Source organism: Microchirus variegatus (genome assembly GCF_963457635.1).
Source record: "Microchirus variegatus genome assembly, chromosome: 14".
NCBI classification, from domain to species: Eukaryota; Metazoa; Chordata; class Actinopteri; order Pleuronectiformes; family Soleidae; genus Microchirus; species Microchirus variegatus.
In genome coordinates, this window is record NC_139815.1 from 21,898,300 (window position 1) to 21,914,167 (window position 15,868).

General features: G+C 39.3%; 1 protein-coding gene across 1 annotated transcript in view; it reads left to right on the forward strand.

Moving 5' to 3' along the window:
• adamtsl3 (ADAMTS-like 3) overlaps positions 1-15,868 on the forward strand; it is a 177,100-nt gene that overhangs the window by 123,299 nt on the left and 37,933 nt on the right. Inside the window, exons 8-15 of the mRNA XM_083901045.1 lie at positions 78-152; positions 2,617-2,774; positions 4,883-4,994; positions 5,112-5,250; positions 7,556-7,606; positions 11,853-12,057; positions 12,162-12,309; positions 14,745-14,829. Coding sequence (XP_083757171.1) covers positions 78-152; positions 2,617-2,774; positions 4,883-4,994; positions 5,112-5,250; positions 7,556-7,606; positions 11,853-12,057; positions 12,162-12,309; positions 14,745-14,829 — 973 coding nt within the window. The remainder of the gene's footprint in view (positions 1-77; positions 153-2,616; positions 2,775-4,882; positions 4,995-5,111; positions 5,251-7,555; positions 7,607-11,852; positions 12,058-12,161; positions 12,310-14,744; positions 14,830-15,868) is intronic.

Sequence of the window (15,868 nt, forward strand, 5' to 3'; positions counted from 1 at the left end):
CATCGTGTTTTGTCATGATTTTGTCACGTCTTTAATGTTGAAATGAAAACGTTGTCCGACCTTGTGTTCGCCTGCAGCTCTGAAGACACTTCTGGAGGTGCCGGTGGGAAGTCGCCTTCTCAGACTCGGTGCCAAAGGACCTGATGCGATAGGTGAGCGACCACACACACAAATTCAGTTTTATGTGTGAAGGAAAGCATTTCAAATAAGGTGGAATGAATATATATCAATAATGTTCTTCTGTAAGCAAATTCGGTTTGTTTTCCTGTGGTGGTGTTTGGATCCAATGTAGAGACTGATCAATACAGTTCAATGAATCACAGTGTTTGTTTTAAGGCAGATGCTGCTTGCACTCGTGTCCAGAGCCAACAATGATATTTGCACTGTGGTGAACAGTTAATGTGGATGTTTACTTCTGAGCTTTAGGCTGAAAAGCTGCTGTGTCACAACGTTTACCCAGGTGTAGAAAGACATTTTACATTTACAATGAATACAGTTCTATTAATTGTATTCATCGTTACATCTAATCGTTACATTTAAGATAGTAATTGTATGCTTTCATTTTAAAATTTGGAATTTTAATATTTGATCAATGTAATTGATATTTAAATCAAGTGGGTAGTTCAGGTTTTGCAGAAATTAAACAGCAACAGAAGGAGAAATAAGTGTTCATTTGCATAGTAAACTAATTTGACCTGGAGGAAATGCTCCACACAGAAATGCCTTGGTTTGACTGGGATTCTGGATTTGAAGTGCAAATCAATAATTAAAAAAAACAAACAAAAAAAAAAACACATGAAACAATTTTACAAATCCCTAAACAAATCAACAAAAGTGAAAACTAATTTACATGTTTCCAAAAACAAATGTAGAAAAGCCTTTTCCATAAGTCCTTATGGAAAAGGAATGTACCAAATGTTTCAAGTGACCTGGAAGTGATAAAGTGTGCTGTCAGTAATTTTTGACAGTAAGACACATAATATTTAACAAACCATTTAACATACAAACTTCCAAAAGAGGCTTGTGGAATGACATTAAAATGTGTATTTTCTGGAATTAACTAATACAGTGACAATTATGGCAAAAGTTTGATATTAGAAAGCTAAAATTAGAGGCTCTTATTTTGAAAGCCAGGTTGAAAGGAAGTGTTGCTATATAAGATAAGACAGAACAGTATCTGTACAATTTGTTTTGGGAATTGTGACTTTGTACAATCCCTTTCTGTAAGGACTGTGGCTTTTGTTTTTAAGTGTTTCACGTTGTAATCACGGTTTGCACTCCCAGGCCACCGTACCCTTTTTTTTGTCCACTGCGCGTACCAGACGATGGAGCTATAGGTTATTATAGTATTGGGTAAAGAAAAATGTTTGTTTAAAAAAAATCCTCCAAATACAAAATGGAGCTTTTTTTAAAGCGTGAACCCTGTGATTTACGTGTCCAGATCAGACAAAGTATTTGTTTGTCACGTGGGGGTTTCCTGAGCGGGTTTTTATTGTCGGCCGAATGGAGCGCAGCGGTGCCGCGATGAAGCCAGCACATGTCCACAGCCGTCACCCTGCTAATATACTCAAGCTCCTGCAGGTTCCAAAGAGCTGCAGGATTTACTGGATGTGTGCTTTGTCAGATGCTGCAGAATTGAGGAGTGACCTAGCAATTACTTTAACAGATCGTTCATCAACTACCAGGAGAACAGTGGGGCGGATGGGAAACAGAGAGAGAGAGAGAGAGAGAGAGAGAGAGAGAGAGAGAGAGAGAGAGAGAGAGACCACAGCAAAAGAGAGGAAATCAATTCAGCATTCGGCTTGGCTGAGCCATCGTAAAAGTTCACGAACTCCTCCGAAACTTTAATGTTATCACAAGACTAAGTTGTTGTCAAGTTTTTAAAGTGGTCTCACTGATTACATGTTTTTAGATGAATCAAACACAATTAGAGTTAGAGCACACACACAAGAAAAAAAAAAAAAACGTTACCCGGTGCATTTATTCATTCAGTATGGACATGAATTCATGGATTATTTTATGCTAGACTGCATTGTGTTGCTGTACTGGGGTTTAAAGAGATAGTTCAAGTTTTCAAGAGCAGAGAGAACCACCTGCTTGTGGATTTCAGGATCCTGATTGGATAAAATGTTGTGTGATGTGTTCACTGATGCTCGCACACGTACACATGTCCTGTCTGACAGTTGTTCAATTTGCCTCCCCTTAATGGTACCTTCCAACCACTTTTTTTTTTAACCCCTAACCCAGCTGAGCTCCCATTGGCTGCCATGTAATTCGAACACAGGCGATTCCAGAAAATGTCACTGAGGAAACACACTAGATCAGTGATAGCAGTCATACCGTAGAGCTATTTAACATAGATTTCACAGACGGCTAACTAAAAACCCATCTTCCGAAGCTCACTCCTGATTTTGAAAAATGCCAGGAATTTGGCTGAGAGCTGAGTGGGGAAGGAGGAGGATGAGGTAAGAAGAGTGGAGAGCAGTGCAGGGGGCATCAAGTGGTAGTAGATTTGTAAATCCCCACCACAGGATTTATTAACACTTGTGTAAAATGTGATGTTGTTATCAAAAATGCTCCCTGATGAGTTTCTTTCTTGTTCTGTTTCTCCAACAGTCATTGAAGCTGTGTCTCTTCAAGGACAGAAGGAAGAGACCGGCCTGACGTCCACAGGCTCCTACGTGATAGGAAACACATCGTTGGACTTTCAAAGGGGGACGGACAGACAGACACTCAGGACACATGGTCCACTCAAAGCTGATTATATAATCAAGGTGAGACTAAGGAAGCACATCAATGGTTGCCTTGGAGACCAATCAAAACACGTTGCGCTACAGTATTGTACGACACTATTTCTATCACACACGTAAGGCTGCACTTTCTTTTTTTCTATAACACAAGTTGTACTTGTTGTGAATCGGCCTCACATTCACAGTTCCACCGTTGGAAATAATCACAAAAAGCAGAAAAAGATCTCAACAAAATGCCCCCATTTCTTTTTTTCTTCAGGGACATTGGAAACTATTTGAGACCCGGCTGTCACATCGGTGGTTTCTGGGTCTTTGATAACAGGGTTATTGTACAGTAGAAAGCAGCATGGAGGCCAGCGGCCATGTTGCAGCTTACATTGTCTTTTCAGATTTACGACTTAGTCGTGTTCAAACTCAGCTTGAATGGAGACGGAGGGAATTTGTGGCCGAGATGGCAACGAGTCACAGGCACAAATTGCATCCCTCGCTGATAAATCACAGCTCAAACGTCTTATTTCCATTTTGACATTCCCAGCTCTTAAACCTAATAAGCATGTTCTGCACTGTCGGCAAAGTCTCTATTAATGTGGTTAGTGGTAATTTAATAGATACACTGCGAGGAGTGTCATCCAAATCCTTGATTTCCTACAGTTTATCTGACTGCAAGAAGATTTATTCAGTTTGTGTTGGAAGCTGAGCACTGACTCCTCGTATCCAGTCAGTCTGTCAACAGCTGCATGCGCCTGCTGATGGTAACACATTTCTAGTGGAAAAAATATATAGTGTATTCTCTTTCAGTCGTCAGTCTTGTATAAAGTACCTAAAAGGGAAACTTGAGTAAAAGTACAAGTATCTTACCATAAAATGACTGGTAGAAGTTGAAGTCACTTTTTATAATATTAGTAAGTAGTAAAAGCCTTAAAGGTACAATATGTAGTATTTATGGGTTTATATGACCCAAAATCCACTTTTTTATACATATTATGTGCTCCTGCATTGTCTAGTCGCTGTATAATAGTTTTTGTTTCATTTTCGTAGTGTTTCAAAAAGTCATGTAAAATAACATGACCGCGGACCGTGGTTGCATAGCCACTGTTAGCAGCGAGACGCCATGTTTCTACCAGAGCCTGTAAGGACAAACGCGAGAGAACAAAACAAGCGTCTCTTTACTTGTAGCGTAAGTCTCGCCTCCTCTCTCTCCGCTTCGTCTGCTACGGCTGCGGTAGCTTCGCCCTCTCCCTCACCTCACGAACCTCATCTGCTGACACGGAGAAAGACGACGAGGACGACATTTGACCAGCTGCGGATACCGTAGCGCTCAGGGAAGGGAGGGGGTGAGCAGAGCAGCAGGTCTTTGTTGTAAATTTCAGCCTCTCCTCTAGATGGCACTATAAACTACTTATTTCCCCTTTAAAGTATGTGACACTTACTGTACGTATCAAAAGTAATCTTCTCATATAAAATGTACCTGTAAGTTTTAGTAGTAACGAGTAACAAAGATAGTTAGAGGAAATGTAGTGGAGTAAAAGTTGCAAGAAATATAAATAACAAAGTAATGTACAGATACGTGAATTTTGTACTGAACTCTGATAAATAGTTGTATCAAAGGTCAGGTGTAATAAAAGGCACATTTAGCAGTTTGGTCATCCAGTCCAAATCTGCTGTGAGGTTGTGATAAATGACTTGCACCTCAGTTACATCATCAAAAGAAAAGGAAAAAGGCTGTTGAAAGGCTCACTTTTTTTTTCTACCATCTAAGGGAGCTCTCTGCACTTTGAACAAAGGTGTATCTCTTGAAGACTGAATGATTGAAAGAGTTCATTTTGGGTCAAAACGTCAAACTGAAAGTTCAGAGTAAGGTTGATCAAAACTCCAAGACTCAGTAAAAGAGTAATACAGTGAACTGGAATCATTCAGGAAATATTCTGCAGCCCATCAACATATTAAAGCTGCAGTGCCTAACCTTTGGTGATTTAGTGCACATTACATATTATACATCATGACTCACTGTGGTTGTTTGTTCCAGATCTGAGCATCTAATCTAATCACATACTGTATTTCATCTTCCCCCCAACTTGTATAACATAAAGCTTCTTTTCTTTTCTTGCTCTGTCACCACACACGTTGTCCAGTTGAAGTATGGAGGCCCTCAGGACACAGTTGTGCAGTTTCTATTCTACCAGCCAATTAGATACCAGTGGAGAGAGACTGACTTCTTCCCCTGCTCTGTTTCCTGTGGAGGAGGTAAGAGGACCGTCAGGCATCTGCATGTCTGAATGATTTTTATTCGTCCTCAGCTGTCTGTGATGGGTCCCAGTCATCTGAGGCAACAGCCACAATTTGCCACATTTCCTCCTCCAGGTTATCAGCTGAACTCTGCCGAGTGCATAGACGTCCGGTCCGACCTGACCCTGCCTGAGCACCACTGTGACAGCTATCCAGAAAACACCAAACCAACACCGAAGCTCAAGGAGTGCAACATGGACCCCTGCAACGAAGGGTACGCGTTATTATCAGATGCATCGCAAGTACAACTGGAGGTTTTTTTGTATGAGTTACTGACGCATGGTCAACGCTGACTGTTAGAGACTCACTCACTTTAAAGCGGACCTAGACCGGAAGTTCCTATTAACGCTGTTTTTTTTGGTGTGTATCTGCGTCATTACCTTGTTTATGAAGCCCTGAAGTTTCAAAACAAACAGTTCAGCCATTGCTGAGAACGCTGTGTTTTATTGTAATCTCGGGGCTCAACGAGATCACTGAAAATCCCGTAATAGTTACGTAAACATCGGTTCTCCTGAATAACCGATCCTCCTGCTCCGGCCACTAGTCCGGGCACATCCGGTTGCGTACATTGAACTTCAGAAGACGCAGAACGTCCGTTGTGGAGGTGTTTCACGAGCGACATTGTCTTCTGACTCCGGGTCAAAGTCATAAAAGGGACTGCGGCGGGGAGTCGTGACGAAGCTATTTTTAAACACTGTTAAAGGTACAATGTGTAGTATTTATGGGTTTATATAACCCAAAATCCACTTTTTTATACATATTATGTGCTCCTGCATTGTCTAGTCGCTGTATAATAGTTTTTGTTTCATTTTCGTAGTGTTTCAAAAAGTCATGTAAAATAACATGACCGCGGACCGCGGTTGCATAGCCACTGTTAGCAGCGAGACGCCATGTCTCTACCGGAGCCTGTAAGGACAAACGCGAGAGAACAAAACAAGCGTCTCTTTACTTGTAGAGGAAGTCCCGCCTCCACTCTCTCCGCTTTGTCTGCTACGGCCGCGGTAGCTCGCCCTCTCCCTCGCCTCACGAACCTCATCTGCTGACACGGAGAAAGACGACGAGGACGACATTTGACCAGCTGCGGATACCGTATAGCGCTCAGGGAAGGGAGGGGGTGAGCAGAGCAGCAGGTCTTTGTTGTAAATTTCAGCCTCTCCTCTAGATGGCACTATAAACTACTTATTTCCCCTTTAAAATAATGTTTTGATAATGAGGAGCAGTGTATCCACCGTCCCAGAGGGGGGCGCTGCGCTTCTGAGGGCGGATGTGCTGAGTAGTACTGGCCAATCACAACACACTCTGTCTTCTGGGGGTCAGAGTTCAACAGCGTCAGAAAAGAGGATTTCAATCGGCTCGTTTACAGCAACTAGGAGGTTTTTGACCATAAAAACAAGTTAATATATGTAAGTAGACCTCCATAACTAACATTTATGTGCAACAGGACCACTCTATGTGACCTTTAACTGAAAAAGTTGCCTGTGACGACATAAGTAAAACCTGATTATGGCCACGACCAAGTAACTCATCATGTTGTGTCTTTTATGTTCAAGACATACAAATGATATATTGGACATCCTGAGGTTTTTGATTGTGCTCACTCTGGGAACGCAAACAAACAAACCCAGCATGTTTACAGTATGTTCAGGGTTATGTATTCACATAATACGTTTTTTTCCTGATGGTGTAGTTCAGGAATCAGCAAGTAAATGTGGTCGAGGGGCCAATTTTTTTGTATACAATGAACATTGGGCCAAAACGTTGTATCTTCATCAGGCAAAGTGCCTTCAAACGTCTTCAGTCAGAAACAGAAACCCACATTTGCTGCCTTAAGCTAACAATAATTTGGATCTTTAATCACTAACTTGTTTATGAAGACGAATGTGTATTAGATACATACTCCTACTGTGAATATTTTTTAAGAATTACTGCTTTTACTTCGAGCCTAACACATGCAAGTAGTTATTTTTACGGACATTTACTCCCCAAATCTGGCTGTCTCCATGACAACACCAGTGTTTTTATTTGGATTTTTCAAACCAAACTTTTAGTTTCAGTTAACTGTCAATTCCAGTAACACTAGTCTATTTGAATAAGTTTTTTTTTTTTTTTTTTCAGAATAAAAGGTCAGAACTCAACATGATTTTTTTTTTTTTTTTTTGTGAAGATAAGCAAATAATTTAAGATCAGATATTATAAATCATCTGCCAGATAGTGATGCTGGCAGGCCAGTTTTGGCACAGGAGCACCCAACAGTTTTGAACCTCCCATAGTTCAAAAACATGATTTGGGGATTAGGCAAATTGGACACACATAGGTGTGAGAGTCAATGGTTTGTCTCTGTGTGAGCGTGTGTATTCCACCTGTGATTCAGTTGTAAAATAAGACCAGAATTTAAAACTGCATATTGGACCTTTAAGGGTAATTCTCCGTACACTTTCAGTTCCTTCTCCAAGATTCTCTATGACAGCTATCCTGACATAACTGTCTTATAAAGTGACTTTCTTTCTTTTCTCCTCCAGTGATGGATTTAAAGAGGTGATGCCATATGATCATTTCCAGCCTCTGCCTCGGTGAGTAACATTTAAAAAAGAGACAGTTCCTTGACTGCTTTTTTCTTTTTTCCCCATTTGACATGTTTCCAGTTTGGAGAGGTTGTTGGTGCCTGAGATTTAAATCAGGATGTGAGTGGGCGCAAAAGTTTTGAGAAAAATTTGCGATTGCGATTACTGGTTGGAGCACTCCTCGTGATGCACCCTGCAGTAACCAAGAGTCTTAAGTCCCAGTAAGGAGTTTGTAAATAAGAGTTATGGAGATGCTATTCAACACATTAAACACACCTCCCAGCGAGTGCTGCAGTAAATCGTCCACACAAGATGCTTGGAGGAATTTACGGCCATGAAAAAGTGACACGACAGCCCTCTCCGGTGCTATGAGCCCCTGTTTCATACTGTAGAAAACACGCACTCACTTGAATAGTTTAGTTTTATTTTTGTTTAGTTTCGACTTAATTTATACAGGGTGCTTTCCCTCCCCCCCCCCCGAATAAAAATTGCAGACATTTTCCAGACTTTTCCAAAAACAGGAAACGTGTTTTTCAAGACCTTGAATTCATGTCATTTTATACTTGAATGCAGACTTTCTCGTTTAAGATTGTATCTGTTGTGTTTAGTAGAAAAGTTGATTTTAATAAAAGCATGAATGAATGAATGAATGCAGAATTCACAGTCAATTATGTTTTAGTGACAAAACATTTCAAAAACATATGAAAATCACAAAAGTGCATCAACTTTCAGCTGTTTTCCCCCCATACTTTCCATACTTTTTTTTTAAGACTTTCAAGACCCTCGCAAGCAAGCACCCTGATTATAAAGATATAAGATTATAGATTATAAAGAAAAAATTGCTATTGTAGAAAGCTATTTAACTTGTTATACTTGTTTAAGTAAACCAGGTATTTTTTCTCTGGTTTGTAGAAATGAAAGCAAATTAAAAAGAACACTGGATGCACTGTATATTCACTGGGTGCATAAAACCATGATGCCAGATGAATAATAATGTGATTGTACACTGAATGTGTAACATGTACTGTTTTAAAAATATGATAGTATAATATACTATCATATTACATACATCAGAGCTCTTTGTATTTGCTCTTATGTTTCTTTTATGCTGGACTCAAGTGTAAGTCGCTTACATACGATGAGCAAACCTGACGTCTGGTGTTGTCGACGGCCAGAGCCGTCGTTGTCGTGGATGACTGTGTAGCAAGAGTTGCTATTGTTCCAAACACGACGCGGCCATTCTGTGATTTCTGTTATTGCCGGCCGCACTCTGACAATAACACTTTCATTTGAGAGAAGGACTGTATCCGCTGATTTGGCCAAAAAAGTGCGAGAGAGAACACAGTAAACTGCTGAGTATATTCAATATATACTGGAGCACACAGTTAGAATGTTATTGGTCTTCTTTTATAAAGGCCGGTTGTCCTTCTAACAGATGGTTGAATGTGCATGAATGGGTGAATGGCAGAGCTGTAGTTTAAAGCACTTTTGAGTGCTCATAAAAGTAGACCATTTACCATTTTCCCTCCGGTGTCCCCCATTTACAGTAAAAATTATGTAAATCACTCTCTGGTTTCCCCCCCTTCTTACTTTTCTGTTCAACAGTGTCAACTGTATGTCACACGCTGACTATGCATTATGTTTTTAAATGCTCCCAAACTAAAAACAAAAAAAATAATGCAGATTTTATCTCACTTGAATTTCATGGTAGTAAATCGTAGGTAAGGGCTTGAAAAATATACTAAATTGTATGCTGGTTGTTTGCCTACATATCCTCCCCTCTGCTAGAAAAAAAGATTGAGAATACGTTTCCCTGAACCTGCTACAATTTTACACAGAGAAAGGAGCAAACGGTGAAAAAAATCCATCTTCATTTCATTGTGTCTTAAAAACAGTTCCACAGCAGCTGTCTCCCAATGCAAAGCATTACTCATCAATCAACACAGGCCTCTCTCCTCCTCCACTCTGACTCCATCTGTCCGTTGGGGAGAATGAGCAATCCAGCTCTGCATATACCTGTGTATATATATATAGATATATATATCTATATATATATAGATATATATATATGTATTTTTTTCCCTAAAGTAGTTGGCAGTGTGCTCTGTAGATGTGATGTTTTCAGCTCGTGAGCTCAGCTCCTGGCACGGTGGTCCTACTGGGAGCGATTGCTGCTGCTGCTGTGTGCCTCTCACACACACACACACACACACACACACACACACACACACACACACACACACACACACACACACACACACACACACACACACACACATTCTTGTACTTGCTGCATACTGAGGACTGGGTTGCTGACTAAGTGAGGACCAGCATTTCCACTTTATAAATCAACAAAATTACAAATATCTACCTCATGAATGACATCTACTATATACATCATACTATGCTATGTCGTCCAAAATTTGAAAAAAAAAATTTGACCCAAAATTTTTGGTCCAAAATTTGAAAAAAACAATTGACCCAAAATGTTTGGTCCAAAATTTGAAAAATAAAAATTGTCCCAAAATTGGACAAAAACGTCATACTATACTGTCATCCAAAATTTGAAAATAAATTTGACGCAAAATTTGGAGAAAGAAAAATTTGACCCAAAATGTTTGGTCCAAAATTTGAAAAAAAAATTTGACCCAAAATTTGAAAAAAAATTTGACGCAAAATTTGAAAAAAAAATTGACGCAAAATTTGAAAAAAAAAATTGACCCAAAATTTTTGGTCCAAAATTTGAAAAAAAAAATTGGACCTAAAATGTTTGGTCCAAAATTTGAAAAAAAAATTGACGCAAAATGTTTGGTCCAAAATTTGAAAAAAAAAATTGGACCCAAAATGTTTGGTCCAAAATTTGAAAAAAAAAATTACGCAAAATGTTTGGTCCAAAATTTGACAAAAAAAGTCATACTATATACTGTCGTCCAAATTTTTTTTTATTTTATTTTTTTTTGACAAATTGAGTATAGCATGTTATAGCAACCTAAGGAAGTGATTTCAATGAAAAATGTCCTCACTCCGTAAAAATGTCCTCACTTTGTTGGTTAAAAACCCTCACTGGTCCTCAGTATGCCGCAAGTACAAGAACACACACACACACGCACACGCACACACACACACACACACACACACACACACACACACACACACACACACACACACACACACACACACACACACACACACACACACAGTAACCCATCGTTTTCCCTCAGACACACTCGCACCTGTTACTCACCGCTGCCACACACTACTGCACACAACAACACATCTCCTATGGAATGTGTGTGTGTGGTGTTTGGGTGTACTCTATATTTACAGTACATCACTGTGAGCTTCCAAAAAAAAAACCCATAGAGATCTATCTTTTTGGGGACATTGTGTCTGGGCCCTGCACAACTTTAACGTGTTTTTTTCAGAGTTAATACCTGGTTTTATGGTTAAGGGAAGGGTTAAGGTTAAGCCCTTAGTTGTGATGGTTAAGGTGCATTATGTCCTCACTAAGACATACAGAGCAAGTCTGTGTGTGTGTGTGTGTGTGTGTGGGTACTCGATGGGAAGCCTCCCATTTCATGAAAAGGCAACAATTTAGATTTAGATAATATGGATGAAATATTTCACTCCCCAAGAGAAAATGAAAGCTCTGAGATCACTGATTTTTGTTACTTAATCTGGGAGCTTTTCCCAGAAGGCCCTCTGTGCTTTAAAGGAATAGTTCAGATATTCTATTCATTGACGTGTTTTAATACTGATAAACACATCAATTCAGTTGTGGGTTTTTATTTTTTTAAATTTTTTTTACAAATGAGGCTTCATAGGGAAGGTTAAATCTTGCAGCAGCTCCTGGACATTTCTAGCTGGAACAGTCTGTCTGACAGTATCCAGGCTGCCCAGACCCTCAACAGTTTTAAGACTCTTACAAAAACCTATTTATTTACTTTGGCTTTTAATACCAGTTGAGCTTTTATCTTTTTTTCAAATTTATTACCATATTTCTTTTCTTATTTTCATTATTGTTTCTTCTCCATTTTTATGTGTGGTTTCCATTCCATGTGTTTTTATTATTTTTGTGTTTGACTTATTGTATTTTATTACTTCCTTTTACTTTATGTAAGTACTTTGGGGCAACGGGGGTTGTGTTTTAATGTGCAATATAAATACATTTGACCTTGACCTTATATCTTGTGAAGCACACTGTTGTATATTGGATCCTTAAATGATAATGTTTGATGATAATTAAAAATTACAGCTGGGAGCAGGGACCCTGGACCCAGTGCTCAGTGTCCTGTGGCGGCGGCTGGCAGGACCGCAGTGTGCTGTGTGTTGAGGAGGACAGCCACGGACAGTTCTCCCAGGTGGAGGAGTGGAAGTGCACCCATTCCCCGCGACCGATCACCCGACAGATATGCAACACTTTCTCCTGCCCGCAGTGGGTCGCCATGGAGTGGTCTCAGGTCAGATCTGAACTCACTCACCTCACCTCTGCTGTGTAAACTGGAAGACGTAATGACGAATTAATCACGGAAAACTAAGGGTTTAATGTCTTTGCGCATCGCAGTGCACGGTGACGTGTGGACGCGGTCTGCGTTACCGCGTGGTTCTGTGCATCGACCATCGTGGGCAGCACATCGGAGGCTGTGAAGCATCGCTGAAGCCTCACGTTAAAGAAGACTGTCTGGTCCCAATCGCCTGCCACAAGACCAGAGGTAGGACATGGATGACTGGAGAGGAGGCAGTGTAAACCATATAAATATAAATAATTATATTAATTAATTAATTATAAAACAAAATAATTCAAATTCACAATATTATTATGTGAAGTAATAATAAATAAAAGACAGAAAGAATGAATAAATAAATAAATACATGAATAAATAAATAAATAAAAATTGACCATTAAAAAACACATTGATAATTATTCATTCTTTTATTTATTAATGTACTAATTCATTTATTTATTCATTCATTTGTGTATTAATTAATTAATCAATTATGTATTTACTTATTTATTTATTCTTTCTTTCTTTTATTTATTATTTTGTCTTTTATCATCATAAATCACAAGGACTGTATGTATGTTAGTGAGCTAGAAATACATTTCAAGTCACTCACTTGAAATATTAATGTTTATCTCCATTCACGGTTATCACGGTGATAAAAAATTCACCACGGTTAACTTTTTGTAAATGTAAACTGCCGTCACTACTTGAGAGATATTAATGTATTGACATTATGTCAGGGCTTCACAGACCACATAATCGCTGGTTTACACTGTGCATCAGTGTTGTTTAATCTAATGCAGTAATAAAGCAGTGGCAACAGATATACAGAAAAAAAGGCACAGTTATTTTTAAGTTAACGAGTGCAGTACCCGTAGAAGGTATGTATGAAGACTTTTCAGTTGTGGTAATGCATGATAAGGAACGTAATTGGCTAACATAATACAAACACTGTGCAACCTCATTAGGCACAAGACAAATTTTTTACATTTTTTATTAGCATTAGCGTAGCGTAGCCACTGACGTGGCTGACAGTCACAACGGGATCGTACCTATGTTCCCCGGGTCCTATGTTCCCCGTTTTTCCAAAAAAGGTCCCATGTTCCCCACTTTGTATGTGACAGGGGAACATAGGACCCTTTTTTGAAAAAGGGTAGGGTTAGGGTTAGGGTTAGAGAAAGGGTCCTATGTTCCCCGGTCACATACAAAGCGGGGTAACATAGGACCCAGGGAACATAGGTACGGTCCCGTCACAACAGCTAGCTACGCTAATGCTAATCGAAAATTTAAAATTGCGTTGTGCCTAATGAGACACACAGATGCAACTTGCTTTATAGAAAGATTATTACTTAGGGAGTGAAACAAGTGAGACATGACACATTTTTACATACCGAGTGAGATAACTATACTATACTGTGAAAACAGTTTAAAGCTAGTACTTTGCGCTACAAGGTACAAAAAAAACCAATATTGTTAACACTGTGTGTTATGTGATTGTGCTGTGTGTCACATGAGTGTCGCCCTCTGTGTGTGTGTGTGTGATATATGGTCGAGTAAACACCGCGGCGGTCGTGAATCAGGTCTTTTTGCCCGTTATAGCTTAGCACACTTAGCCGCGTCCTGTCCTCACTGCCCACAGTCGCCACCCCCGCCATAAAACCACCAGGTTTCATTTACATTAGCTTCCATCATGCGGCCTGATTTATGATCTGCCGTCCACCAGGAACGAGCATCCCTCCTCGTGAAACAGCAGAGTCCTTTAAACGCTGTTTATTCTCTCACAAAGACCTTCAGAGTTTCACATACTTCACTTTTAACGTCTCAACTCAAGTTAAGGGCTTTTTCCATAATAACAGAACTCACAGTATGGGAGTCAAACTCTCGCAAACATACACAGACCTTACTTTAGTTTAAGTTGGGGGGGTGGGTACAGTCAACAGCCATTTAAAGTTTTACTTTATTATTTCAATTTATTATTACACGTGGCAAGAAAACATAATAAAATGTATGGACAAGGAAGTTAGAGCACAAAACAGTCACATACTGTACATGCTCTTCACAGACAAATGTTTTGGGTGATTGTACGTAAACTAATTAAAATAAATTGAACACATTACAAAATAATAATTCACATTAGACATGAAGAATACACCATACCCCACCATTAATAGGAAACGTGAATCTGAAAAAGAAGGATCTAATTATTTACTTAAATGTATTTCCTCTTAATCTAATGGTCCGTAAGTACTTTCTTAATGCCACTTGTGTATGTGCCCGGTTTTAAATATCTGGAAACTGTTTATTTTCATGTAACCTACCCTGACCTTTTCTCAGAGTGGATGGAGCACTTTCATCTTCCAAAACATGTTACGTCAACCACTATTTTCATCATATACATCTACATGATACTAAGAATGTATATATTCACTTGTGTTTTGCCATTTTTTTTTTGTCCAGGACAGTTCAGTCTCTTCAGATTTATTATGCCTAAGCTGTAAAATGCACCACTTCTGGTGCACTTAATTACCTGCTCTGAGATGAATGATGTATTCAGACCCTGCTCACTGATGGGATCAGTGCCTGCATTTAAAATAGTTCGACTGAATACTGATCCCTGATTAATTTTTCTGTCTCTCTGTCAGAGTCTGTGCCGGTGGAGGCCAAGGTCCCTTGGTTAAAACAAGCCCATGAACTGGAGGAACACTACAGTGCTACGGAGGATCCCACGTGAGTACACCCACAAACACTTTCAGACACCATTAGAGGAAATATATCACGTCCTGTAAAAAAAATGTCAACGTTTCTAATAGTGCAGTGGAGCGTGAGAGGGAATTATAACTTCCTACTCACAACTGGTAGATTATGACCTGCAAGTACTACTGTATATAATACTATATGTACTATAATTTCTAACTACTTTAGAGACACTTTTGTACAATTCAGTATCATTTGACATTTTGAAGTGGGAGCTGTAAGAAATATTCTAGTCAACATTCATGTGTTTGTTGTTCAGGGAAAGAATTAAGCATTCATATAGTTCTACTTGCAAATAAGTGTGAATACTTTTGCAACATACTGCTTTAAAATATGCCAAATTTCCAGTTAATTCTTATCAATTCTCATTCCCATAAATTCCATAAAACTAAAGTTTCCATGGAACGTTTCTGGAAATTTTGGAATTGTGGAATTTCCCACCCCTTTGCAACCCTATAGTTACATTATTGTTTTTTCATTATTGTCTCCTAAACCTGTAATATTTACTATGTGCTGCTGACCTCTTGGCCAGGTCACCCTCAGAAAAGAGATTCCTATCTCGATGGGTTCCACCTGGTTAAATAAAGGTTAAATGAATAAATACAGACGTGGCAGTATGCTGATTGTAGAAAATGGACAAGCAAAGCATTTCACAAATATCTGCAGTATGGAAATAAGCTGCAAATTGGAGCAAATTGTGCTGGTGTCATGAATCTGGCGAGGAGAGAGTAAGAACATTAAGAACATATTAGTAAATGAGGTCTCATGAGTTACCCCGTCTTTTAATGTGTCTCCAATAAACAAACTCCATAAAATGAAGAAAGAGAGGGCCACTTTTTAGTTTCTGGAATGTTTAGTTACTTAAAGGGGAAGTAAGTAGTTTATAGTGCCATCTAGAGGAGAGGCTGACATTTACAACAAAGACCTGCTGCTCTGCTCACCCCCTCCCTTCCCTGAGCGCTACGGTATCCTCAGCCGGTCAAACGTCGTCCACGTCGTCTTTCTCCGTGTC